Consider the following 25,648-nt stretch of genomic DNA (forward strand, 5'->3'; position numbering starts at 1 on the left):
ACGATCAACGATAACATACGGCGGTAAGTATAATAACTGGCGGTAAAACACGATCTCGGTGAAACGATTGTCGATGAAATGATTATCGGTGATTCGAAGGTAACCCTACTGAAATAGCCATTCATAAGCCAATTATAATCTCTTTTCTTGAATAAAAATAAATTACTATCCCTTTAAAACGATTCTCTTTTGCCTAAGTAATAATTTTTAATTACTTGAACTGGTTAAATATGTCAATGATGGGAAATGTCCAAGCTCTCTAGTTCCTTTGCCGCAAAAGTTGCTCGAATTTATTTGCAACTTAGCGCTCTTAGACTCTTTATATGCCCAGTGGCAATAGCTAGCGTGTCTTTCAGTTTCCGGAAATTCCGGCATCCGTCGAGTAGCGAGAGAGAGTAAAGCAAACTGAAACGAAGTTGCGTACATAATTAAACGTCAAAGTTCCATCGTGCAATATGCGGTGGTGTATAATAGGAAACCGTCGGAGCTTTCCGAGCTAGCATTGTCGGCGAAATCGTAATAAGCCTCTGCTAGTCTTGTGATCCGCTTAAGAAGCGGATGTAACCGGGGTAAAGCTGGCCCGAAAGCTCTGCACCCTCTGTTGTTCGGAGTAATTCTCTCGAGTACCGTATAAAATACTAATCTTTCGTAAATACGTTCATTTTCGAGACAGGATGCTAGGATGAGCAGTGTAGCGTGCGTAGGACGTCGAAATATTATTAGATCGGTACATACGCTTGTAGCTTTTTTCACATAAAGCTGCAACTACACGCACAGTTACCTCGAGCGATCTATTTATCTTCGAAATAATTTACATCTAATTCTCTACACTCTCTGCTTCGTAATTTCATTACAGTAGATTCCACGAAACGTCATATTAGTCGACGTAAATTTCCTATAATCCTACATTTCTATAATCTCGTCATAATGACTTCTTCCAAGGATCATGTATTTCATCGAAATAATTTACATGTAATCCTGTTGTAGACTTCCCTCTGTAATCTCGTTTTATTAGTTTCTTCCGAACGTCGTATTAAATGGTAGTAACTTTCACGTAATACTATGGTTATTTTAGACTACGTTCTAAAAAAAAAAAAACTTTAAGACTCGACAAAACGTTTGCATTTTAAAACCGCCACCAAACCGTCAGAATCGATGGATCGCTTCTTAAAATCGTCGTCTTTAAGGCTCGACGACGACAGTATTTTTAAGTCGGTATTTTTAAGAACGAACGATTAGATTGGGAAATTGCTCTTCGAATAACTAAAGTAAATATCGTTCTCTCGATTTCAGCCGTTAGATACGGCAGGGTGCCGAAACGTTCGAGGGAACGCGGCCCCGAAGACACAGTACCGACCACCACGTCAACGACCACTACCACCGGAGTACAACAACTCACGTCCCCTGCTGGTGCTAACAATAACAATAATAACACCAACAACAATAACAACAACACCAGCAGCCAAAACAATAACAACAACAGCCAAGCACAGAACGCTATACCGTGTGTGCCGCCAGCTGCTGTGGTAGAGGCAGATCAGTCAGACGCGGACGTGAAACAGTTGGCGGTTTACGACGTGATACTTCAAGTTTCTCAGGCGCATCACGCTCACTGTGGCTTCACCGAGGAATCAACGAGGGGCATCGTCCGGAAACCGATGATAATACCGGTGAGTTCGCTCGAAAATTCAGAGTGAAGTTACAGAAGCATGGATACATTAGTAGCGGATACGACGAAGGAGCTCGTTCGCTGTTGTAACTTTGTTGATTAAACAATAGGAAGCAAAACTATGAAGATCGTTCTACGTAAAAATAAGAAGGTTAATTGTTATGATTTTTTACATAATACATATTATGTAAAAATATGCATTGGTAGATGTCGTAATAGATGAAAGGTCGATCGTATATATGTGAGAAATTTCTAAACAATTGTTCGAAATACTTACGATCAATAGAATTCCAAATTTCATCTCATTATCATTACTAGGTCGATTAATACGCTTTGATGGCCATATATATCAGGATATTTGCTGATATTTAGTACGAATTATCGTTGTTTCGTTAATTATCTCTGTTTTTTCATTGGTATTATTATATATTCGCCTTATATTAAAAAATGCAATAAAATATGAAATAAAATAAAATTTGTTAGCGTATTTCAGTAAATATAGCGAATAGATAAGTATCCTTATACTTGTGGCTAACAATGTGTATACGTAGTTCATTTTTAATACTATTATTAATTATCTGATATTATTACTTATATTACGTTTATTTATTGGCATAACGTTTCGTTAGTTGGTTCATTAGTTAATTAATTATTCGAAATTACCGCGTCGTATCCGCTTCTAATTAATTGATTAACATATTAGAATGACGCGGTGGAACTGGAACTGGCAGCAACGCCTGTTTCTTTTATAATCCTGCTGATTAGGCGAGTACTTCTTCGCAGCCCGCCAGCCCAGAGGACCCAGAGGCGGCATCCTCGACAGCAGAAACAGTTGAATCGCAAAGGATCTGGCTTTGGCAACAATTCGCCACTAGGATAACGCCATCGGTACAAAGGGTGGTGGAGTTTGCCAAAAGGGTGCCAGGATTTTGTGATCTTTCGCAGGACGATCAATTAATTCTGATTAAGGTCGGTTTCTTTGAAGTCTGGCTAAGCCATATCTCAAAGATGACCACTGACAGTTCGATGACATTCGAGGATGGTACTTATATCACTAGGCAACAAATGGAATTGATGTACGAGGTAAGAACTCGCTTGTCGTTTTCTATGGCCGTAGGTTGCAATCAGTGTCTAATAATTCGATGCGAAAAGCAACATAAAAATCTGAAAATTGAAACGTATTGCGATAGAGTCTCGTTTATAAGAACAAGCTAATACTCGAGTATTTAAATATACGAACTCATAATTAAATGTCAGTTACCCGAACAATGGTCGAACGTAGCTTGAATTATCCCGTGATTATTAAATTTTAAATCTCACTCGATATCACAACGACACAAAATGTCAGAGAATATCAACAATCGTCCATTAATTGATCAATACGAAACAAAAACAGCCAGACTTCGTGTCTGCTTTGATGCAATTCACTTCGGCCTTAAACGCCCATCAACTATCGGACACCGAATTGGGCCTTTTCTCCGGCGCCGTTCTTCTGGGTGAAAGACCAGGTCTGAACGACGTGAAAACAGTGCAGAGGCTTCAGGATCGTCTTTTGGAGGCGCTGAAGGTTCAAGCGTTACGGAATCACACGGTTTCCGGCGAGGCTACTTCCGCGGGAGGTTGTTCCGGTGTCTCGAGCGTCTCACAAAGGATACCAGAATTAAGAACTCTGGGTGCCAGACATGCGAATCTGCTCGACTGGTTCAGGAGGAACTGGACCAAGCTCAAATTGCCACCCCTGTTTGCCGAGATATTCGACATTCCTAAGTGTGAAGAGGATCTTCAGTGAAGAGGTGATTATCTTAAATTATAATTTCTTTATGTTTCCTAAACCCTTAACAAGCACAGTGCAATATTGATCACCGCTAATCCATAGAAATACATTAAATATCTAAAGTATATGGTGATCTTTATAATGTTTGTTAAATAAAACAGATCCCTTTCGTTTCTTTAATTGCGTCCACGAAAGATCGAAATCTGCATAAACAACCTCGATCTACCGATGAGATTCTACTGTATTAAATAGGTCGAAATGGTGTTTACACGGGATATCTAAAATCCCATCTTCGAATAATTCGAATCTTTCTTATTCTTCCAATCTCGTGGTGCGCGTTACTCGCGAAGTCGCACTCCATAAATCCAGGTTTGCATTTTCGTCCACGCCCCTCAGCTCCACGATTCGATTTGCAATTCAACGCGGCAATCTGCACGATAGCGAAGAATTTTAATGGTGGGATCGTCTTTAAAGAATGTTTCAGAGTACATCGAGTTAATTCGACGAGAATGAACGGCCCTGCCGGAAGAGTCTTTCTAATTGCCGGTGTTCATCGCACAAATGCAGCTCGGACCTCGAGGACGATTTGTTTTCGCTCGTTGGCGGTGACGTACAGCGGTACGATGACGAGACGACGATTCGATTCGAGCGAAAAAAGGAAAAAAAAGGAAGCGCAAAGACCGCTGCGATCTGCCAGCGATATGGCGACTCGATCTTCGCCATCATCGAGATCCATCTTGTGTTCTTCACTTTGTTTCGCTCGTACAGGCTGGGAAGATGGATCGTTTGGCGAGGCGAAGGGTACAGATTGCTGATCGAAACACTCTTGACACGATATACGAAGAGAAAGAGAAAATTTATTCGATTAACAGGAATAGAATGAGCTATACAATGCGAACAATCGACGATTGGATCGATTACGTATTGGACGAAGTATATATATATATATATATATTACATAAATGTATGTATGTGTGTATATATATATATATATACGACGAGTGAATAACTTTTAAAAAGTTACTAGATTTTGAAAAAGAAAAGTACTCTTTCTTTGAGATAATTATAAAGGCAAGCCCTCCATCGATTGTTCTAAATCGTGCAAGGGTAGGTAGAGAGTTCAAAACGGGATTTTCAAGTAGAAGGAATTTGTATCATTCGCTATACGTGTGCAATAAGACGCACTACTCCAACGAAAGCATTTTAAATAAGTACATAGTCAAGTCGGTGAGCAAGGGAATCAAGTTTCGTATCGTGTTGGTCTGGCGCATATCGTTGATTGCAATAAAGCGACGCAGTGATCGAACACGCGTCGCATCAAAAAGATAGCACAAAATCGTGATCGCTTTACAAGGCACGTTTATTATTACGATTTTATCCAGTTAAAATAATTCTCAAGCGAATTTTTCGAAACCTTGGCTAATCGAGGATCGTATAAACGTTCAAAGTGCAGTCCGTGTGCAGCGATCTGTCGAAAACAGTGATCGAAAATCTCACGAATACATACGAGTACAAGATGCAACGTCGAACTTGTAAACATATCGAAAACATAATATCATATTTTTTTCATGCAATCGACTCTCAAAAATACCATTTCCATCCCCCCCCAGTGTGAAAACTGTGACTCAATAGATAGCTGCACGTTCGCGCGATCGCAAAAGAGAATAAATATATAAATAAATATGGTGGTACGTACATATAAATGATACACGCATGTTACAACGTGGACGAATGCATGCGCGTACAAAACTGACACTTAGACACTTAATATACATATACAAAGTAAAAAGTTTCACGCTATATAAAAGCTCAAAAGGAAATCTTTATAGGACGTATCTCTCTAGATGCATCCGCTACGAATCTCAATCTATGCAATCTCTATTTTTATTACTTGACAAGTAGTATAGTGAATTACCTTTATGGATATTGTTGCGTCGCTTCAGGGTGTTCCGCGGAAAGTGAGAATAACATGCTCGAAGTTGTTCTTTCGTTAAGACTTCTAAAATTCTCGGTGTAAGGATTTTTAGTGAATAAATATCTCGCGTACGTAACGAAAAAAGGAAACGAAGAAAAATAAAAGTTAAAGAATTGAACGTTGTGTATAATAATATAATGTACTTGTTACGTTGAACTGTTGTATTTGTTATCGATCCACGGCCGAAAATCGTTTTCCGATCGTTGACAAAATCCTGAAGTGAGCATGTTTGAATCTTCGAACTCTTGAACGCTAATAATTCTCTGACAATGACTAGCATGTAACGTGTATCGATATGTAATTAATATACATATACGTATGTATATATACAGTGGTGGATAAAAGAACATCTAAGGAATTAAATCATCATAGTAAACGCTATAATTTATTAAGAAGGAACTATATTTTATAACACGGGTCACAGTATAGTATGAGAATATATATGATCTGAAAAAGGATGAAACAAATAATTATATGTATAGGGATGAGAAAGGATGTATTTTATTTGAAGAAAGCAATATTTTAATCAAGAAATGAAAGATTCGTTAGACAAAGTAGTATAAATTTGATTGCAACACTTTATCAATATATTTATGCCGAATTTAAGATTTAATGTCCTTTTAGTAGATTTTCTTTTGGTCTAATTGAATTTCTTATTCCATTATCAATTTTATGATGTTCGCTCGTGGATAATTTATGGATTTACACTACTTTGTGAAAGATATTATTAATAGATTTTCCTATTAAGTCCTATTATATGAATACAACTTCACAAACGAATGAATATCTACATATCAGAGAGAGGGAATTTCATAAATCAATCATACAAATATTAGCATTAAACATACAGTTACGCAAATACATAAAAATATGAATTTTTAACCTTTCCTTTAGCCATCACTGTATATATTATATATTCATTGTGAGAAATGAAGAAAATGTAAGTTTATCTATTAGAGAAATTAATGTTTTATCTAGCGTCGTACTTAAATTAAATATAATATATCGTCGATATATCACTGTCGCTAAAAAAAGGAAAGAAAATGTGAAAAAGACTATCTTCACGATAACTAGAAGGAGGAGAAAAAATTCCAACTCTAAGCGCTCACATCAAGTTGTGAATAAACATATCATACCTAATTAATATATTGAACAAAGAAGGGAGATATCATCGTTTAATATAATATAAATATGAGTCTATATATATATTAAAATATATATATATATAAAGATTATAAATCTATATGCCAGAAAAATAGTTATTAAACGCATTATGTCGAATGAACGTAGATCTACAATAGTAGGCCATTTTTCAATCCACTAAGGCAACAAAAATTTATATGCGTGTACATTCATACACATGCGCATACGTATACACACGTGAACGTAATTATAATTTTCTTTTTCCTATTTCTGATTCCTCTGATAAAAATCAACAACCGAATGCTTCTCTCGACTCTCTTACAATCTACCAAAACAGATCTGCGCGAAAAAATGATGTAATAAGAGAGGAAAGCACGTGCAGCGAGTCGTGCTGGAATATCTTTTAAATTATTATTAATATCTTGTCCTCTTCGTCGCGAGACACGTAAAGGAGGAAAATTTCAATAAAATGTAAACAAATCAAGTCACTTGATATACCTATATGTATGTATGAGAATTTTTATGTGTACATAAATTCTGCAACTTGAATCGATTTAGTGGCTGTCCTAATCATCTATATTAAAGTAGAAACGAAAATGAAGAGAGAAAAAGTTACGACATTTTCCTCCTGTGATATTTGAATTGCGATTCGTTTGTTTGTTTCTTTCTATTTTCTATCTTTTTTATTCAAAATTTCTAGTCCCCACGACTTATTCGCCAAGTTAATAGTCGCGTAACGCGATACGCTCGTAAACGTTGTTGGAACACGTTAATCGAAACGGCCAAATACTTAAATAACGATATTAATATAAAATAATGATCACTCGATCACGCCGGCCAATCATCTTTACTAGATTTCTCCTATTGAACTCAGTGCTATCGCTATATAAGTCATTGAATCTCACAAACGTTCAAAAATATACTATATTCCAATCGCATAACCTCAACTTGCTTCATCAAATGTGGTTGATTCGTCTTTGTAAATTGTATAACTATTATTTCATCGTAATTCGATAAATAAATGATTGGCCGGCATAATCAAAAAAGCTAATAAGAATGAGAATTGATGTTATATTGATTTAAATTAAAGTTCAATATCCTTTCTTTTTCTTTCCCTCGTCTCGTGTTCCGACCGAAGCGCAAAATCGTCTTTTCCTCTTTACACGTTTCCTCTCAGTCTCGTTTCCATTCTCCCCGTTCCATCCACTTTAATCTCGTGTGCTATTTGCTCTCATATGCTACTTTTTAACATTGAGATTTCGGTCATGGTGCTATAATATCTGTACATATACTGTGGGAATCGTTGTGTAATCAATGTACCATTATTATTAATATTATTCGAACTATAATCGCATCCAATATACTTATTATTATTATTTTATTATTTTGATATACTCATATTTACATGACCGTTACGTTTAACGATACATCAACTTATAAATTTGTCTCGTAATTTGCGCACGAATATTGGGAAACGCTAACAAAGAAAAAAAGATGGCGATTCCTTTCATTTCAGAGATAAAAATATATAGTAAATATATATATATATATATAAATATATACATATATTCCGCCCGTAAAACAGGACTCTGCAATAATCATGATTTTGTTTGATATTGATTCTATGATTGTATATTTATAGATAAGTTGAGCTCAAGCGTGCATCTCGTTGCGTACGCTATATCACATATATTATACATACTCTTCATTTTTATATAGGCGAGATATCGAGATATCGACTGCATACTATATCTATACCGGATGTTTTATAAATCGTAAAACAATCAGGAAAATAGAAGACTCCACGGTCAAATATAAGGCGATTCCCACAATAAAGGTATTCCTGAATCTGAAGTTCTAGCATCTTTCACAGAAACTTGACGATAACCTAAATAGTACTTTCTAAATTATATGTTAGGTAGATTCGTGCGAGATCGTCCTACATCCGCCACAGAATCTGCACGGTTCTTCTCTGATCGATTCACGATTTATAAAACAGCCTATGTATAAAACGATATATCGAAGTGATTAAGGTGACGATGACGATGGATGACGGCGTGCCAAGCAAGGCGGGAATTGTTCTTTAAAAGCAAAAAAAATATAATATTACATATATATGTATAAAATAATATAAACGACGATAATGATATTAAGGTAAATAAGTACGACAAAACGACTGCTCTATACTGCTAAAGTACAAATGTTTCATTTATTTGTTTTATAAAAACGATATCGATTTGTTAGAGATTAGGTTTAATGCGTGCACGCTCAAGCGCGCGATGTACGTGTAATTATATTTATTTGTTAATCTCTCCCTATATCTTTCTCTCTCTCTCTCTCTCTCTCTCTCCCTCTCTTTCTCTCTTTCTCTCTTTCTCTTTCTCTTTCTCTCTCTCCTTCTCTCTCTCTCTCTCTCTTTCTTTTCCTCTCTCAAGTATAATAATGTGGCCCCTCCATCTACATATATAGCGTCCTAACGTGACGCATACACAATAACGTGATACGCTCATGCTCGCTCATTTCACGTTCACCACGACATCTAATTTCACACGCAATCCACATATCTCTCCTGCCGTACTTATGTAATAGTCGCATGACATATGACAGTTTGGTCCTAGTAATATATGGGTGCGTACAGGTACATAAGGATACGAAATTCGTCGTTTTCGTCGTAACACGCACAGATTTTGAGCTCCTCATACCCCTCTCACGGATAATCACCATGGTGGTGTCAGATGATCGATGCTGAATAGCAGGAAATATAACTTACAAACTATAGCTAACAGAATGGCTCTTTTTGTGCAGCGTTTCCCAATCGTTTCCGTTTTTGCCAATTAATTTAACGAGCCTTGACCTTTTATGTTTTCTAAGTAAATTTTTTACCATTTGTAATTATGAAGATATCGTATTGTGTTCGTTTTGAAAAGGTGGAAAGGTGTATGTAATATAAAGAAAATCTTATGAATTCATGAACTACCTTTGGCTATAATATCTGCTTACTATTTCTAAGCTAAACATTTTCACTTTTTGTAAACAATACGTAGATTGGGAAATGTTGATTTGTTTAATCAAGATGCGACAATAATACGTATATATTGCTTAATAGCAAAACAATAAATTGTATAAGTATGACCACTTATGAAATTATAATGACGTGATTCAGCAATTTTGTTTCTTAGATACAACAAATGATTTCAACTACTGTTCTGTCGTTGTAAAATGTTTTAATTCATTTGTGCTCAAAATGTCGAAAACAATGCATGAATTTTAAGAAACTTTCATGTTTTAATTCAGTATATTATTGCCAGATAAAAGCGTGAAAAATATTTTTCTAACAAAAAAGACACTAATTTTTTAATACGCCTCTACTACAAATAATAGTTCCGAGCAAAGATGAATTAAAATGAATTTAATATTTCATACAACGCTATTTGTATTACAGATTCAATAAATACGTTATTATTGTCGTTGCTTGATTCAATCATATATTCTGCGTTATATTTCCATCTCATTCATGGGTGTTCATTAAATATTATTTTCTCTTTTATATTACTTCACCTACGATCGTACTTAATCGCATCAGTATCGTTTCATCCGATAACCGATTAATTTCCGACATATCAGAATATATCTGCTAAATCGAATAGCAATTCAATTAACATTTAATCCTTTCGCAATGCAATATGTTTTCCCTATTTTCCATTAGGCGGCCTGCATTAATTTATCGTACAATTAATACGCGCTTCTGTTCATATGAATATCTTAGCGCGAAGTATTTTTATGATGTATAAATAATTTTGAGAGAATTATATATGACATTTAGTTTGAAATAAAATTACACACGATAAGGTACGCAATTTAAATTAATTCAATGAATGCAAAGAGTTTGAGTAAATAGGGAAAACAACGGAAGAAATAAAATAAAACAAAGTAATTAACCGAAGAAAGAATCGCTATTGAAACTATTGGATGATTCACGAAATTGGAATCCAAAGGAAATGCAATGGAAAGTAATTGTCATGCTGTTCGTAATGCATCACGATCTAACGGATGCACGAAGAAATAAAGAAACAAAATAATGTATGTATATCTCTATCATACATACCGTCGCAATAATCGATCGATATTTTATATTTTTTTCCTGTAAGACAAAAGTTTGTCCACTTTAGCTCTTTGCAAATATGCGCGTATCGATCGTATTTTTGTAAATCCTCTAGAAACCGATTTCATCTGAAGTTCACGCTGCCATCAGATATTTGAACGTCTCATAACGTAAAATTGTTTTGCAACGAATCGCGATAAAAAGAAAAAAACAAACTAGATCGCAGAGAGTTAAAATGCTCGGACAACGTTTGTCGACGGTAGAATACTTGACCATTTGAGTGCAGAGGATCGTGACCGCGTTCCTCGATACTCGGACAAGAAATACGAAAAGCACAGAAACGCTTCTCATATTTCTTCCGTTATAAAACAACTATTGGACATGCATAACATCGTATGTCCAGCAGTTGTGCCTTTACATTGAGAAAATCGTTCGTGATTCACTGTTATTTGATCAGTATCAGTTAATAAACTTTTTAAATAGTGTTAAAAAATAAAGGCAACATTTCTTTCTGTCTCGAATCCTTCATTTTACCCAAACTCCCAAAACACATTCTATTATTTAAAATCTACAATTTAAATGTATATATAAAACTACTCTCTGCACTCAAATGGTTCAATCAATGTTTAACGAGATTTTAATTGTCGTATAAGATCGTTTTGCGATAACAAATACAGGCGAGCTGAAACAATCGGAATGGAATTAAATTAATTATGTAAACTGTAATGAATTTAACTTGAATCTCGAATGCATACTTTTTAGTAAACACTGTTGATACAATGATAGTGTAAATGGATTAAAAAATCTTGTATGTGTGTTAGAATTATTCGTAGGCAATTAGAAAACGTAAAGTTTCTTAGTCGTTCACATTCATGGCTTCCTTCTTTCGTATTTCCGCTCATTCTTCGTCACGCAAAGATGGAAAATTCAAGTATTAGTCATTTGTCCAATTAGCTTAATATATAATGTCGATATTTTAAAAACAACAGTGTCGATAAAATCGACTTTCGATCTGATCATATAAATGTTTAATTATTATTCGAAATTGTTTTAGAGGTTAGAAACTGCTCGAAACGTCTTCTGTAGTTCACAGTGGGAAGATATACGAAAAATTGCGATACAATACAATATTATGAAAGTTACTACTAAATGTAATTATCAGAAACATGTTTCCATAAAATTGTTTTAATTAATATTCTGTTAAATATTTCCTTTCTTGTAATAACAGAGTTAAAAATATTTTTCACATGGTTATATTGTGTATTTTTTATGCGTGTTTTAATAGTGTAAGCAAGTTCCGAATTTTCCGGAACGACCGGAATAATACGGGTATTCATACTTAGATATTCATACTATCCGGATAATGATTCAGTAGTATGTGTAAAGCAATATCTGTTACCTGAATAAGTACCTGTGTTATTATTTTAATTTTTGACAGTAAAGGGTAATAAAAACTTCTAATTGTAAAAAATTATTTGCAAAAATCCAGATGAAACAGAATTATTAAGATATTGAAATAATACTTTTAAAAAGGAATACAATTCACGTTCATATCATACTAACTGACCATCTGAGTACCTTGGCTTAAACTATAAATATCTGTTTTATTCGGATAATATGAGTATCCATTGCTTAGAATACGCATTAATATTTTAATATAAACAAATTTCGAAATATAAAAATTTAATTTTATAATCTTGACAATGGAATGTTTTTTTAATTGTTTTTGTATTTACATAAAATATATTTATATTTATATTAATTCGTTAAATGGTTTGTACCAGTTATAATCCTTTGTTTAGTATAATTAGAAAGAAGACAAAAAATATAACTAAAAACAAGTTAATATGCATGGACTATATTGTATTTAAATTATATCCACCAGCTGCAAATGAAATCCAAAATTACAATGGACTATAGTTTATGTCTAAAATAATGATTGGAGGAACTAAATAATATAATAGGGTGCAAACACTATGATCAAGTTTTGGAAAAATATAAAATAAAGTTATTTTATGAGATAAATTTTTAAATACAACTTTTTATTATACAGCAGTATGAACAAACATCTTTATTAATTATGGAATAAAAATAAAAAATGCTGTAAATTACAGACATAATACATAAAAATTAACAAATTTAACATTAATAATAAATTTGTAGTAACCCCTTGCCTTATGATATATGTTCCTACAGCGCGTGTTGTAACCATTGGCAAGATCGGCCAGACGTCGTACCATTTCACGGTCTGTCTGCGCGTTTGAAATTGTTCACATAGCACCGTTCTTTTGATATGTAAGGTACAACTAATTTTATGTTACAACATGTTTGATAAATAATTACTACCAATTTATCATTGAACAAGATTTTTAAGGGTATATTTCTAATATTTATCAAGAAAATATATCTGCGCGACCTAATGCGGTCAAGAAAGAAAATGTTTGTCGCATGTAGCCCGAAGAATATACCACGTTTCTCGCTCATGTTTCTTATGTTTGGCCCGAAGAACATGCCTCGAGCCTAACTCGTGTGTCTTATGTTTGGCCAGAAAAACGTACCATGACTCTAACTCGACGTTGTTGGTTAAGAGATAAGTACAATTAAATAAATATTTTTAAATGTTTCAAATATCTTCAATAAGAAATTTAGTTTCATCAGAATACAGAACTCTTAGATACAAATAAATAAAACTAAGATTTTTCTTGCCATCTATAACTTTTTCTATAATCACAATTCAAATTCACCTTAATTTTGTTGCTGCTAAGTTTTAGTACCTGTATTTGCACTGTATTTTTATGTGTCGAATAGAGTATTTATATTAAAATATAGTGCTAAAAAACATAAATTCCCGTAAATTAAAACTATTAATAAGAGAAGAAAATTATAAATAATAATACGTGCTAACTAATTTCTACAAATTTGAAAACTAAAGAAATGGACACAATTACTTTATATTTATATATATAATTTATTTATATATATATATATATATATATATATATATATATTTATGATTACATATTTATGACAATATTTTATGTTATAGAACTAAGGTAATTACAATCTGCGTTACAATTTGATTCTGTTTCAAATTGTTCTAAGTATGGTATAGTTTCTTCTCCTTTTAATACTATTTTTTCTACTTTTGCTGGTAACTTAATTCCAACTAATTTGGACAGTGCACTCTTTTTAACTACCCCAGCATCTTTCCTTTTTTTGCGTAACCTTTTTTTGATCTCTTTTATCTTTTTTTCTGACATGTGTAGTTTCTGAATATGTGTTGCTAATCTTTGTTTTGATCCAATCTTTATTTTACATATATCACACTCATATTTTTCTCCAAGGTGATAAGTCCGTATATGATGAGTTAAATTACTTTTAAAGTAATAAACACGAGGGCATTTTTCAAAAGGACAAGATACAACAGATCTATTTTCCATGTGAGTTTGAGAATGAATTTTTAAATGTCGTTTGCTCAAAAATATTTTACCACAATTATTGCATTTGTAATCTGGAAACACAATTATAAGTACTTGAAATTAAAAATCTTTGAATGTAAAATTAATATTTACCATTTACATGTTGAGTTTTTTTATGAGCACAAAGAAGCAGCCATTTTTTAAAAACTTCATTACATCCTGGCATACTGCATGGATATTGTTTACCTCCTTCTTCATGATATGCTTTATGCCTTTTAAATTTTGTAATATTTTTAAAACTTTTATTACATTCATCACATTTATATAAAACCGAATTATGTTCTGCCATGTGTATCTTAAACTGGTATTTTTTTACAAAAGTTTCATTACACTCTTTGCAAGTTAATTTGTCATGATTTGTATGCATTGTATTATAATGACGTTTTAAGTTATGTTGATTACTAATATGTAATGAGCATTCTGGGCATCTTAAATCAAATTAAAATACATTATTAAAATTTAAGATATAAAGTAATAAAGCAATTGGTGAATTGCTAAGATAAAATTTACTTATATAATTTTTTTACTGCATTGTGGCTCTCCATATGTCGTTTCAAATGAGAATTGCTTGTATAAGCTTTATCACAATCTGCATATGTACATTTGTAGTCCCTCTACAAATACATGAACCACACCTAATTAAATGCAATTACTAACAAAACAACTAGAAATAGATGTTAATGCAAGCATTACCTCTCCTGTGTGAAATTTCATATGCTTTTTTAATCGAGATGGTCTAGAAAAAGATAAATTGCAACCATCAAAAGTGCACTTGTGAGGCTTTTCATCTCTTTTGATTTTAGCAGCAACATCAACATCTTTCGCCAAATCATTAGATTCAGACAAAATACTCTCAGATTCTGAATTTGTATCATGCCCCATTATGAATTACTTCTTTTACAATATATTCAAAAATAAATTATTGCATATTAGCATATTATAAATATTTACAACATATATAGATATATATTATTTTTATATATACATCCATATTTTATTTACATTATAAATTCTGTTACATTACCACATTATTCTTTTATGGTAATTATTATTCTAACCTGATAATTTAAAATTATGGTAGTTAAATTTGATAATGTAAATTTTCCAAATGTTGATAATATGTTACATATCACATTCTTTATGTAGACAAAACATTTTTGCCACCAAACTATTAATAATCACATATAAATACAAATTATACATTCAAACATTCATTCAACACGTGCTACAAACAGAGATAAGTAGGAAGATTGCCGATGCTTCTGGAAAAAGTTCAGCCAAAAGTATGCTCCATGAATTATCGCCTCTAGCGGTCAAATGGCCGAACTATATACACATTTTTTCCTTCGGCGCTTTTGATGGCAGAAACCTACGTGTACACATAGGTATACTTAATGAGAGAGCCGTACGAAGTTGGCCGGAAGGCAAACACTTAATGGCGATTCGAAATGGCGAGATATGTATAGATAGAGTGCGGGAGCGAGCTCAAAAAATGATATGTATAGGAATAGAAAGAAAATGCTGCAAAAAGCTCTTTGTGTTCTTGTCTTATAACGCATGCATATTCGTATAGTAAATATGTAAATATAACACCGATCAAAATCTAAACGAGGTAGCACAACTTCACCGAATTTTGAAAATGACGTCACATTCCATGAATTTCTCGAAGTTGAAATTTTCGAATTCTTAAAAAAATTTTTCAAGATACATAAACAATTTTTATTTTTTCGTTCTTACCTTTCACTCGTCGCCAATACGAATGTATATTTCCCCTCTCGATGTACGTTCGTGGATATGGACATTTTTCCCATCAAAAGCACTGGAGAAGTAACATGCGTATAGTTCCATTATTAGCCACTAGAGGTCCTTCTTTTGATTGTGAATATTTTGACTGACTTTTTCCTCCTTATTTTTCCTTCTGATCTCCTTACTCATGCCGCAAATCAGTTATTCATCTGTGTCGCTCACATTTTTTGTGACATAGTTGCAGCTGATCGATGAGTAATCAGCTGTTGACTTAATACGTTTTAGACGAAGTGGGTATTTTTGAGTAATTTTTACGACATAATTGGTAACTGACAGTGAGATTTTGTATGGCTAAACACGTAACTCATAGCATAAAGATACGGTTTTATCAAAGTTATATGATATTGTTTATTTTTTAAAAAATTCTACGAAACGAATAGTAGATAAAGAGGTTATATTTACCTATGTTCGTTTGACAATATATGAAGGTGAGATACGATGCTAAATTAAGATCACATAAATAGAGCAAGAGTTAATTGTAGTATATAAGCGCAAAAATATTATTTTTAAAGGATATTTCTCTAACCTTGAATTGTGGAAGATGCGATGCGTATAAAATTCTGCGAGAGGTTAGATCATCTTTGATGTTTAATGTTAAATCTTAGTTTTGTACAAAGTGTTTGTATCAAACTTACATACGAATAACAGAAATTATAAACTTTGAGTTCTTGACAAGAACAGATTTTACGCAAAGATAAGAAAACATTAACAAATACAATAACTTCATATTTGCAAAGATAAATATGTAAACAAAAGCGGAATATAATAAAACGACTATAAAAGAACAGTTAATTATAACTCGCGTAAATAAATCAATAATTAAAATTTCGAAAGAGATATGTTTAATAGAATATTATTTTGGAAATGTGTTAAGTTTAAATTTTATTATTCAAAAGTTATGTAATTTATATTCCAAATAATGGTATGTTGTAAATAATACCAGAATCTTCAGAAAAATAATGGGTCAAACGCTCAGTGAACCTGTAACAGCTAAGAAATTAGCATGCTGCAGAAATTCAAACTATCGAGTTGGAAGTTCCTGTATGCAAGGATGGCGTATCAAAATGGAAGATTGCCATGTTCATATACTTTCATTACCTGACGATCCTGGTACTGCATTTTTTGCAGTATATGATGGTCATGGAGGTGAGAATATGACATAAAAATATAATGTTTTTAATTATAAGCTGAGAATATTATTGTATTGTTTAAAGCTACATACAAGAAGTATTTAAATACCGATTGATTTGAAGCATACAGAAAAAATATACTTTAAAAGAAAATTTCAGGTTCTATTATAATTGCTGTAAATTAGAAATTATAATAAATATAAATTAGATAAGTTTATATATAATGCCTTCCATGCTCAAAGAAGTAATAGATAATATTGATAGGTGCGGCAATGGCACAGCATGCTGGAAAACATCTTCATGAATACATAACTAGAAGAAGCGAATACAAAGCTGGTAACATTGTTCAAGCTATACAACAGGGTTTTCTGGAATTAGATAAAGCAATGCAAGATGATGCAGCACTTAAAGATGAACAAGCAGGAACTACTGTTATAGCACTTCTTATAAAGGACAATATTATATATAGTGTAAGTTCTTTCTAAGTTACTGTTTCTTTTTTTATTTTATTGCAATTATTGACATATAAAACCTTTGCAGGCAAACGCAGGTGACAGTAGGGCAGTGGCAAGCATTAATGGTAATGCTGTTCCACTTAGTCGCGATCATAAACCTACATTGAAAGATGAACGTGAAAGAATCGAAGTTGGTGGTGGCTGGGTTGAATTTAACAGAGTCAATGGTCAATTAGCATTATCTCGTGCTCTGGGAGATTTTATGTTCAAACGAAATGAACGTAAACCACCGCAAGAACAAATCGTAACTGGTAATAGATAATAAATAATAATATGGAATTCCTAACGAAAAATTAATATATGTTAATGCATCTTTACATTTATAGCTTTTCCTGAAGTTCAAGAGTTTCGAATAACACAAGATTGGGAATTTGTTGTATTGGCTTGTGATGGTATTTGGGATGTAATGACGAGTAATGAAGTAGTCAATTTTATACGAACACGTTTAGTCCAGTCGAAATTTGGGATAGGAGAAGAACAGGATACAATGGATCCTGAAGAAATTTGTGAAGAGCTTATGAAACATTGCCTTGCTCCAGATGCCTTAATGGGTACTGGTTGTGATAATATGACGGTCATCCTTGTATGTTTCCTTCACGGAAAACCATATTCTCATTTAATTTCACGCTGCAAGGAATCTATTGGTACAAATTCCTAGTTATATAAATTATTGATATTTTATGTCGATTTTTTTTTAAATTCTTTATATTTAATTTTACATCATAATGATGAACAATGTTTCATTGTCATACTTCGTGATGTCAAAGTTTATAAAATTTGCTAAGCTTTTCTATGAGCTTCGTTGTTTTAAGCTTTATGAACACAAATTTTTAAGAAAAATTGATTTTATATCAACAATATTTTACCTTTCATTATAATTATTAACATGTCTTATTTATAATTTTAAAAAGCAAATTACAAATAAGGTGAATTACAAGTTTTTATTTACAGTTTCGAACAATGGACAAGAAGTGTCCAAATATAAGTATAGTAACAATTTTAGTAAAATGCAGTAAATTTTCGTTCAAAGTCCATAACGATCTTGTAAAGAAGAAACAGCTGCATTGGCAAGAGAACTTATTCTGCCTGCAACCTTATTTACTCCTTGACGTACACTTTCTCTAACATCATCTAAATCGACTCCAGTTCTTCCACCGCTAAGACGTATTGATAAAGAAGACGTGGGGGATGTGACAGTAGAACTTCCTGTGCCAAAATAATCAGCTGATGAAATACTAGATGAACCCTCAAAACGGCGCAGATTATTTTTACGTTCCCACTGTAAATTAAAATGGCATAAAATTGTAATTAAAGTAGAACGATACAATGTACAAAAAGAATATTAATATGTAACGGCAACTCACAGAATCATCATCTTTGTTGTCCTGAAAATACTGATCGGAACTAATAGCCTTGGCACTACCAAATTTCTTCTGTGCTTCTCCTTCTACCATCGTTTTAACATCATTCTTGCTATTATTTGGTTTGCTCAATGGAACTACACGTTTTGGTGGTTCTGGCTCTGCAATAACAATAACTTCTTCATTACGAGATTTGTTGTTAGTATTGCTACTGTATGGTGTTATAGACTGCAAGACCACATAAAATTCGTCTAAATTAGTAAAAGGATCTCGTTCGACATCAATATCTCTCGGTCTTGGTTCAGAAGCAGTTATAGTCCTTGATGATGTTTCCTGCATTATTGTTCTCATATCACCAAGTGCAGAATGACTTGCACCACTGTAAATTACACATATTTCCAATATATCGTATTTTATGTTATATGTACAATATTTACAATTTCTTTCTTTTTTCAGTATTATTACACAAAATAATAATTCTTCAATTATATATAAAATTATATAGATACAGTACATATATTAACAATGATATTTTATATAAATATATGTATACAAGCTTACAAATAAGATATAAACATTACCTTCGTGTATTAAATCCCATACCAAGACGTTCTGCTTGTGTTGCTTTGGAAGGATCTAATTGTTTCGTTCTCTGTTCTATCTTCTTAGCCTGTTCACTTAAATTCTTTTCATAGCGGTAGGCAAGTCGTGTAGCAATTTCATCTTGTTCTTCTTTTGTATTTTCTCGTTGATCTTTCTCCTGTGGTTCTTTATTAGCTTCAGCAACACTTTTTTCTAATTCATCAAAATTTGTTTTGACTCTTTGAGCACCCAACCCACCAGTTTTCTTGCCCAACTATTATAAAAGTATAAAAAATTAATAGCACATTTTTAATTAAAAGTGTACTAGTATCTTAAAATTGTATTAGTATTCTAAAGTCAAAATAATAATTTTAAATTTTATATCATTCATTATTAAACTATGTTAAACATAAATGATAAATAAATAACCATTTGTATACATACACCACTTCGTTTATTTGGAACCTGTCTGACACCTATGGTTGGTTTCCTTTCAGATACCAAGTTTGAGGTAGAATCAGATAACTTAACAGTAGGGCCTAAAGAATTAGCAGCAGCTTCTAAGCTATCTTTTTGATTATTTTTGTCCTCAGTGTCATTGATTGATACAGAATTAGAAGCAGGAACTGAATTTCCCTCAGGATATACTGAAGACTGATGATATATCTCAGCAGTTTCATGTTCTTTAAAAAAATCAACTTCACCTTGTTCTTCAGATGTTGATGTTGGATCATCATCTAAATGCAGCTACAATAAAACACAACCTTAAGAAAAATTAATTGTTCTAGATATATTTTAAAACAATCTTTTTTTTTATGATGCTATGTTTTATGTAAGATACGTACACACTGAACAAGTTAGTCATATAATGAAAATAGTCTGAAACTATTGGTGTAATGAATAAAATAGAACATACAATGATAAATAATTTTGAAAAAATAGTGCATATGTTTTTACAACTATTAATAACTGAGCATAAAAATGACCACATATTAACTTTTACAATGCTATCTTTAAATAAAGTTTTAAACAAGTATTAGTAATTCGATGATGCTTTTGTAAAAGTAGTTTTACAGCTCACCATTGTCTTATTTTTTGTTGAAGGAAGAAAAACCTATAATTACCATATTTGTAATTATAAAATGTTTAATTAACTAAATTGCATGTTCTGTATGGTGAATATACATACAAACAATGTATATTTTACCTTTGTTCCATAACGTCGCATTGCTTGAGCAGATGCCTGTGCCAATTTTTCTCTATACTGCATAGCAGCGCGTGAATTATACTTTTGTTGGGCATCAGTTGTTGTACAATTATGCTGTGCAAAATATTTTCTCTGGAAAGTATAACAAAGATTTCTATAATGTATTGATTTTAATAACAATTAATAATTTCAAATTTCACTAACAGCATTTGCATTTCCACCCAATTGCATGTTTCTCAATTGCAACCAAGTCCAATTTGTGTCAAGTTGAGTAGATCGAACAAATGTCAAATGGACACCTAATCCTCGATGAACTGCAGAACAGTCGATGCATAGGAAAACACCGTAAGTCACACTGGACCATGCTGGATTTTTTGCATTGCAATCGAAACATGTCTAAAAAAAAATCATAGTACTATATCAAAATATATATTACAGTAATATTTGATTAATTGCTTAATTATAAATTATAGATTTAATTGATGATGTAATACTTTTTTCAATACGAGAATTATAAGGTTCTATTATTGTCGAAATGAAAATTGACACAAAATTGACACATAATATGTGTCACTATGAAACGGAAGATTCCAGGGAAATTACAGGTTGGGAATGAAAATATGACATTAATGTCAAGATTATTGTCAGATCAAATACTTTTGTAATTTTATACAATCCGATACTCAACATCGCACGGAAAATTAAAAAATGAAGAAGCAAACCTTATTTGTCGGAATAGCTCGTAATCTTTTAAAAATTTCCTCAATATCACTTTTACTAGGCGCTGGATCTGCCATTTTTGACGTGTTGTCAATGACTTCGCAAAGTATTCTGGGACGCGTGGCGGTGATTTTTTATACATAGAGGTCGCTTGCTTGTAATTCGAAGCGAATAATTTATTGGAAGCAGCTGGAAGTCATTGTTAATATTTTAAGTTCACATAAACATTAAGTCGTTCACTTTTAATATAAGGGATGTAAATTATTTTTAGATATTCAATACATAATAAAACATGTATAATATAAAATAAACACTAAATTTTTAAAGTTTTCATGCAATATTGAACTTTCTCATTAGTTTAATAATGAATTTATATACAATTTTAGAAACATTACTAATATTAAGAATTAGAAATTTCTTTCTACATAAAATAAAAATAAAATTTAGGATTATATATGTTTATTAAACATATCAAGGTTTTTTTTTTTCACTCGATACATCAGGTCGTTGTCCAGTATTCGGAGAATCGCTTACATTTACTTCTTCTTCTTCTACTTCCAAGTTATTTAACCTATAACCAACGACTTTATAGTGTAATGCACAAAAATTAATATTCATGAAAATAACTTACTCATCTTGTTCAAGACTATACAGCATTTGGAAGCCAGCATCAAGACTGGGAGGGAAGCCCATCTCAGGATCTAACAGTTGAAGAGTCGGCACTTCTCGGTACACATTCCCAAATTCATCAAGTTCCTCGAATTGCAATTTATTAGCTGCTTCATCTAAAACCATCCTATAAATTGAACAAATATTAATAGAAATAAAACGTTTCATCTTCAGAAACATTACAGCCTCTTTAGTACAATTAAATAGTTAGCACTATAAACATTAAGTTCAAGTTGCCTCTGTTTTTCCATCATTGCTTCAACCTTCTTTTTCATGTTATCTTCAAATTTCAGCACATATTCTTGATAGTAGTCATGAAGAGCAGCTACTCCACCAATACCTGTTTCCACTAATACCCTTTCTAATATATCCTATAAGAATATACACACATATATTTTTTATGAATTTCTTATTTTTATAAAGAGTAAGCTGATAAAATTTTGTATTACTGGAAAACCATGATCTCTCTGTTCATATGCTGCCTTCATTAAAAGCGTCATTCTTCTCAAAAAATGATTTGCAATATCTGTAAGCGTTTCTATAGCTATATTTGAAGACTTTTCAAATCCAATGTGAGCTAGAAGAGTAATAACTGCATGTTTCAATATAGAACGAGCTGTTTCTGGTGTAAGATAATGTATCGTTGAAGCATTTTTAAATACATTTCTAAAATAAAAATCTTGTTAATGTTTTATTGAATTGTATAAATGTATTTTATGCATATACGTTTTAATACCTTTCTTTTTGTACAGGTAAAAACTGAAATGAATTCTGTGCTTCTTTTCTTTCTTGCAAATCTTGTACTTCAATTGTTGTCATATTTTCCAGTACCATCCCTTCTTCCTAACAATTAATGTAAATATTATTAAAGAAATATAAGACTTATATGTTTCTAATAATTATTTCACATTATTACCATCATCCTTAGTTGTTGATGAAAATTTATAGTATTTAATACATGAAGATTTCCCATAGGTAATCTATAAGTAAAAAAAGAAAAAGCTGTATAATATCCTAAAAGCAAGATCTGTTTTTAAATTGAAGATAAATTTACTATACATACTCAGCTTGTCTATCCACTTGAAAATCACAATCAGAGTTATTTGATTCTTCCATAACTTGTCTCCAAATATTTTCTATGACATCTGGAGTTATTACTTCTTGTTTTAGAGTTTCTCTTGCTGGTAATTCCCCCCATAAAGTACCAGTTCCAATATTTTTAGTAGATTTCATTGTAAAAATTATAGTTGGTATAAAATGATCAATTTTTACATTTCTCTTTATTACACTGCTAAAAAGTAAAATGTAATTAATGATATAATTATAAACAATTATTTAAAATAATTCATAACTAAAAATATTTCCACTGAAAAAATTTATCTAATGGCATAGTATGTGATATTAAACAATTTTATTTCTTATATTACGCACATGAAAGTACAGTAATGCAGTGCAATACAGTAAGTACAGTTTTTCTATTTAAAAACCCGCGCAAACATTGGTATATAGCTCACGTGGCACGATACTGTTGAGAGAACGTCATTGTATTTTGGTTAAAAACCTGTAATCAAATAATTGTCCATTTTAATAACAACGTCAGGTGTGCTTTACACGTTTATGAATTGTTTAATAATGATATTCTTTATTGAATTTTACACGATCAAAATTAAACTTCAATTAATCTTGCATCTCGTCTAAATTACTTTAACTTGACATAGCTAAATGTTAGGTTAGAATCACATTCTTCAGTGCCATATAATTGTTTTGCATCGTGACATTAATCGAAATGACTTTCGATATACTCGAGAATCGATATTTCAAGTATGTGATTATGGAGCAAAGAAACTAGATATATAACAAGACTGATTTGATATTCTACAATTTATTAAGTAAATAGTAAGTATAAAATCTTTATTTTTTCATTCTTTATTCATCTGTCATATACGTACCTATATGTTAATTAATGTTAGCACTTTTCGATATAAAAATTCTTCGCATAAAATTATTCTGTTAATGAATGGCAACGACAAATATTGTTTAAAAAATTACGATCATTTATGAGATATCATCTTTCCATTGTTTACAACCTTCTGCGCATGCACAGCGTATCATGTGAACGCGAGTACATTTTTTAAATACTCAAGTAGTAGATTAGAAGTTATTCGAATATTAGAAATGTGTAATATATTTTAAGTGTATGCAATTACTTTTGAAAACATAATTTAGTATAAATTGCTTAAGGTATATATATATGTATATACAATGGAAAGCGCTGCAGCTTCGATTCTAAAACGAGCGGTAGAAAGAGATAACAATAAACAATATACAATGGCCTTTGTATTATATCAAGAAGGTGTACAAATACTTCTTGATTCTATGAAAGGTAATATTATATATATATTTTTAATTTTATTTTGTTAACATTATTAGCTTTTTTATTATTATAAGAAATTTTAATTTCTATTTTAATTTTTTTAAAATGTTCGTAAAAAATTTATGTGTATCTTTAAATATTGTACTACTCATTTTATTATTTTATATATCTTTACAAACTTATAAATTGATTAACAAATTGTTAATATAACAATCAGAAACAAAAGATCCAATAAGGCAGAAACATTTTGCTACCCGGGCATCACAGTATTTGGACAGAGCAGAAAAAGTAAAGGATATAATTGACAAGCAGAAGGCAAGTGGAATATACAGAGAATTAATCAAAATTGAAACTGGTAGTACAGGATATGGTTATGGTACCGTTTTTGGAAGATTTTTAGATGCAACAGTTACATATATTCGTATTGAAGACCCCTATATAAGAATGTTTCATCAGGTATTATTTAATTTCAATTTAGTTTATAAGTTATGTATCAATATATCCTAAACTGATATTATATTTTATTTTTAGTGTCAAAATTTGGTAAGGCTGTGTGAACTGGCAGTAAAAAAATGTCATGCACTGTCTAAAATATTTTTAACTACAACTCTTGATCCAGAAGATAAGAAGAATCAAATAGCAAGATTAGAAGAACTGAAACAGAGTTTATCATCTCATCTTATTTCTTTTGAATTTAATTTTTCTGATACTTTACACGACAGACAAATAGTGTAAGAATATAGTTTAGTTAGGTGTAATTATATTTATTGAATCATTGTATTTTATTCTTATTTTAGTTCTATAAGATATAATATGTAATGATAGAATATTTTTCATTTATTATGTATTTTTGTTTCAGACTTAGCAATGGTTGGATAATTAAGATCGGCCGTGGATTAGATTATTTTAAAGCACCTAATGGAAAGTTTGTATTAGGCTCTTGTGATCTTGAATTGAGACCTTGTTCTGAGACAACCATAGATGTATTTCACAAAAGTCAACTAAAGAATGAGCAGTCAGCGACCTAAACAATCAATGCTGGAAAGTAAATAAAAATATAACAAACAAATTGATTTTATTTATTCATCAGGTCAATTCAAATTACATTATTTTTACAAAACTTGATTTCTTCTACTTTAGGA

The 25,648-nt window shown here is 31.7% G+C and overlaps 6 protein-coding genes across 21 annotated transcripts in view; 3 read left to right on the forward strand and 3 right to left on the reverse strand.

The window, feature by feature from the left end:
* LOC117233116 (ecdysone-induced protein 78C) overlaps positions 1 to 11,856 on the forward strand; it is a 140,150-nt gene extending 128,294 nt beyond the window's left edge. The window contains exons 4-8 of one of the 3 annotated variants that reach the window (XR_004493264.1): positions 1,294 to 1,670; positions 2,435 to 2,752; positions 3,066 to 3,462; positions 3,918 to 11,594; positions 11,718 to 11,856. Coding sequence is in view for 2 of the 3 variants with exons in the window: in XM_033493090.1 (XP_033348981.1) it covers positions 1,294 to 1,670; positions 2,435 to 2,752; positions 3,066 to 3,458 (1,088 nt within the window). In the remaining variant the exon portion in view is untranslated. Of the gene's footprint in view, positions 1 to 1,293; positions 1,671 to 2,434; positions 2,753 to 3,065; positions 3,463 to 3,917; positions 11,595 to 11,717 lie in introns of those variants that run through there. The other 2 variants (XM_033493090.1, XM_033493089.1) reach the window with 2 other exon arrangements.
* A 1,807-nt stretch (positions 11,857 to 13,663) lies between these two features.
* On the reverse strand, positions 13,664 to 16,006 carry LOC117233117 (zinc finger protein 431-like). 4 transcript variants are annotated; one of them, XM_033493092.1, is made up of 6 exons: positions 15,880 to 16,006; positions 15,201 to 15,511; positions 14,836 to 15,036; positions 14,653 to 14,756; positions 14,236 to 14,570; positions 13,664 to 14,174 (listed from the first exon to the last, which is right to left on the reverse strand). In XM_033493092.1, exons 3-6 carry the CDS (start codon positions 15,022 to 15,024, stop codon positions 13,699 to 13,701), a joined length of 1,104 nt encoding a protein of 367 aa, XP_033348983.1. In that variant the 5' UTR covers positions 15,025 to 15,036; positions 15,201 to 15,511; positions 15,880 to 16,006; the 3' UTR covers positions 13,664 to 13,698. The 4 variants fall into 4 exon arrangements, with proteins under 4 accessions (XP_033348983.1, XP_033348986.1, XP_033348985.1 ...); XM_033493095.1 differs by lacking the exon at positions 15,201 to 15,511; XM_033493094.1 differs by lacking the exon at positions 15,880 to 16,006 and having other exon boundaries at positions 14,836 to 15,033; positions 15,201 to 15,564.
* Positions 16,007 to 16,122: 116 nt separating this feature from the next.
* Positions 16,123 to 18,952, forward strand: LOC117233118 (probable protein phosphatase 2C T23F11.1). Of its 4 annotated transcripts, none has more exons than XM_033493097.1 (7): positions 16,129 to 16,376; positions 16,461 to 16,517; positions 16,892 to 17,094; positions 17,343 to 17,548; positions 17,619 to 17,844; positions 17,920 to 18,237; positions 18,545 to 18,952. In XM_033493097.1, the coding sequence occupies exons 2-7, from the start codon at positions 16,495 to 16,497 to the stop codon at positions 18,607 to 18,609; spliced, it is 1,041 nt and encodes a 346-aa protein (XP_033348988.1). In that variant the 5' UTR covers positions 16,129 to 16,376; positions 16,461 to 16,494; the 3' UTR covers positions 18,610 to 18,952. The 4 variants fall into 4 exon arrangements, with proteins under 4 accessions (XP_033348990.1, XP_033348988.1, XP_033348987.1 ...); XM_033493096.1 differs by having other exon boundaries at positions 16,129 to 16,366; positions 16,453 to 16,517; positions 18,545 to 18,673; XM_033493099.1 differs by lacking the exon at positions 16,461 to 16,517 and having other exon boundaries at positions 16,123 to 16,376; positions 18,545 to 18,673.
* On the reverse strand, positions 18,516 to 21,608 carry LOC117233115 (ADP-ribosylation factor GTPase-activating protein 2). Of its 2 annotated transcripts, XM_033493087.1 has the most exons (8): positions 21,466 to 21,608; positions 20,948 to 21,139; positions 20,744 to 20,875; positions 20,618 to 20,650; positions 19,981 to 20,283; positions 19,536 to 19,810; positions 18,958 to 19,333; positions 18,516 to 18,872 (listed from the first exon to the last, which is right to left on the reverse strand). In XM_033493087.1, exons 1-8 carry the CDS (start codon positions 21,538 to 21,540, stop codon positions 18,618 to 18,620), a joined length of 1,641 nt encoding a protein of 546 aa, XP_033348978.1. In that variant the 5' UTR covers positions 21,541 to 21,608; the 3' UTR covers positions 18,516 to 18,617. The 2 variants fall into 2 exon arrangements, with proteins under 2 accessions (XP_033348978.1, XP_033348979.1); XM_033493088.1 differs by lacking the exon at positions 20,618 to 20,650.
* Positions 21,609 to 21,781: 173 nt separating this feature from the next.
* LOC117233119 (STAGA complex 65 subunit gamma-like) lies at positions 21,782 to 24,354 on the reverse strand. 6 transcript variants are annotated; one of them, XM_033493101.1, is made up of 9 exons: positions 24,082 to 24,354; positions 23,564 to 23,693; positions 23,196 to 23,420; positions 23,049 to 23,112; positions 22,869 to 22,975; positions 22,582 to 22,798; positions 22,340 to 22,503; positions 22,095 to 22,259; positions 21,782 to 22,034 (listed from the first exon to the last, which is right to left on the reverse strand). In XM_033493101.1, exons 3-9 carry the CDS (start codon positions 23,363 to 23,365, stop codon positions 21,935 to 21,937), a joined length of 987 nt encoding a protein of 328 aa, XP_033348992.1. In that variant the 5' UTR covers positions 23,366 to 23,420; positions 23,564 to 23,693; positions 24,082 to 24,354; the 3' UTR covers positions 21,782 to 21,934. The 6 variants fall into 6 exon arrangements, with proteins under 6 accessions (XP_033348992.1, XP_033348993.1, XP_033348995.1 ...); XM_033493102.1 differs by lacking the exon at positions 24,082 to 24,354 and adding an exon at positions 23,873 to 23,909; XM_033493104.1 differs by lacking the exon at positions 24,082 to 24,354 and adding an exon at positions 23,836 to 23,909.
* Positions 23,949 to 25,575, forward strand: LOC117233120 (MIT domain-containing protein 1-like). Of its 2 annotated transcripts, none has more exons than XM_033493107.1 (5): positions 23,949 to 24,031; positions 24,379 to 24,515; positions 24,724 to 24,962; positions 25,038 to 25,237; positions 25,366 to 25,575. In XM_033493107.1, the coding sequence occupies exons 2-5, from the start codon at positions 24,395 to 24,397 to the stop codon at positions 25,532 to 25,534; spliced, it is 729 nt and encodes a 242-aa protein (XP_033348998.1). In that variant the 5' UTR covers positions 23,949 to 24,031; positions 24,379 to 24,394; the 3' UTR covers positions 25,535 to 25,575. The 2 variants fall into 2 exon arrangements, with proteins under 2 accessions (XP_033348998.1, XP_033348999.1); XM_033493108.1 differs by having other exon boundaries at positions 23,989 to 24,028; positions 24,374 to 24,515.
* The last annotated feature ends 73 nt before the right edge of the window (positions 25,576 to 25,648 follow it).

This window comes from Bombus vosnesenskii, unplaced genomic scaffold (genome assembly GCF_011952255.1).
Source record: "Bombus vosnesenskii isolate JDL3184/JDL3185 unplaced genomic scaffold, Bvos_JDL3184-5_v1.1 scf7180000013295, whole genome shotgun sequence".
Taxonomy (NCBI): Eukaryota; Metazoa; Arthropoda; class Insecta; order Hymenoptera; family Apidae; genus Bombus; species Bombus vosnesenskii.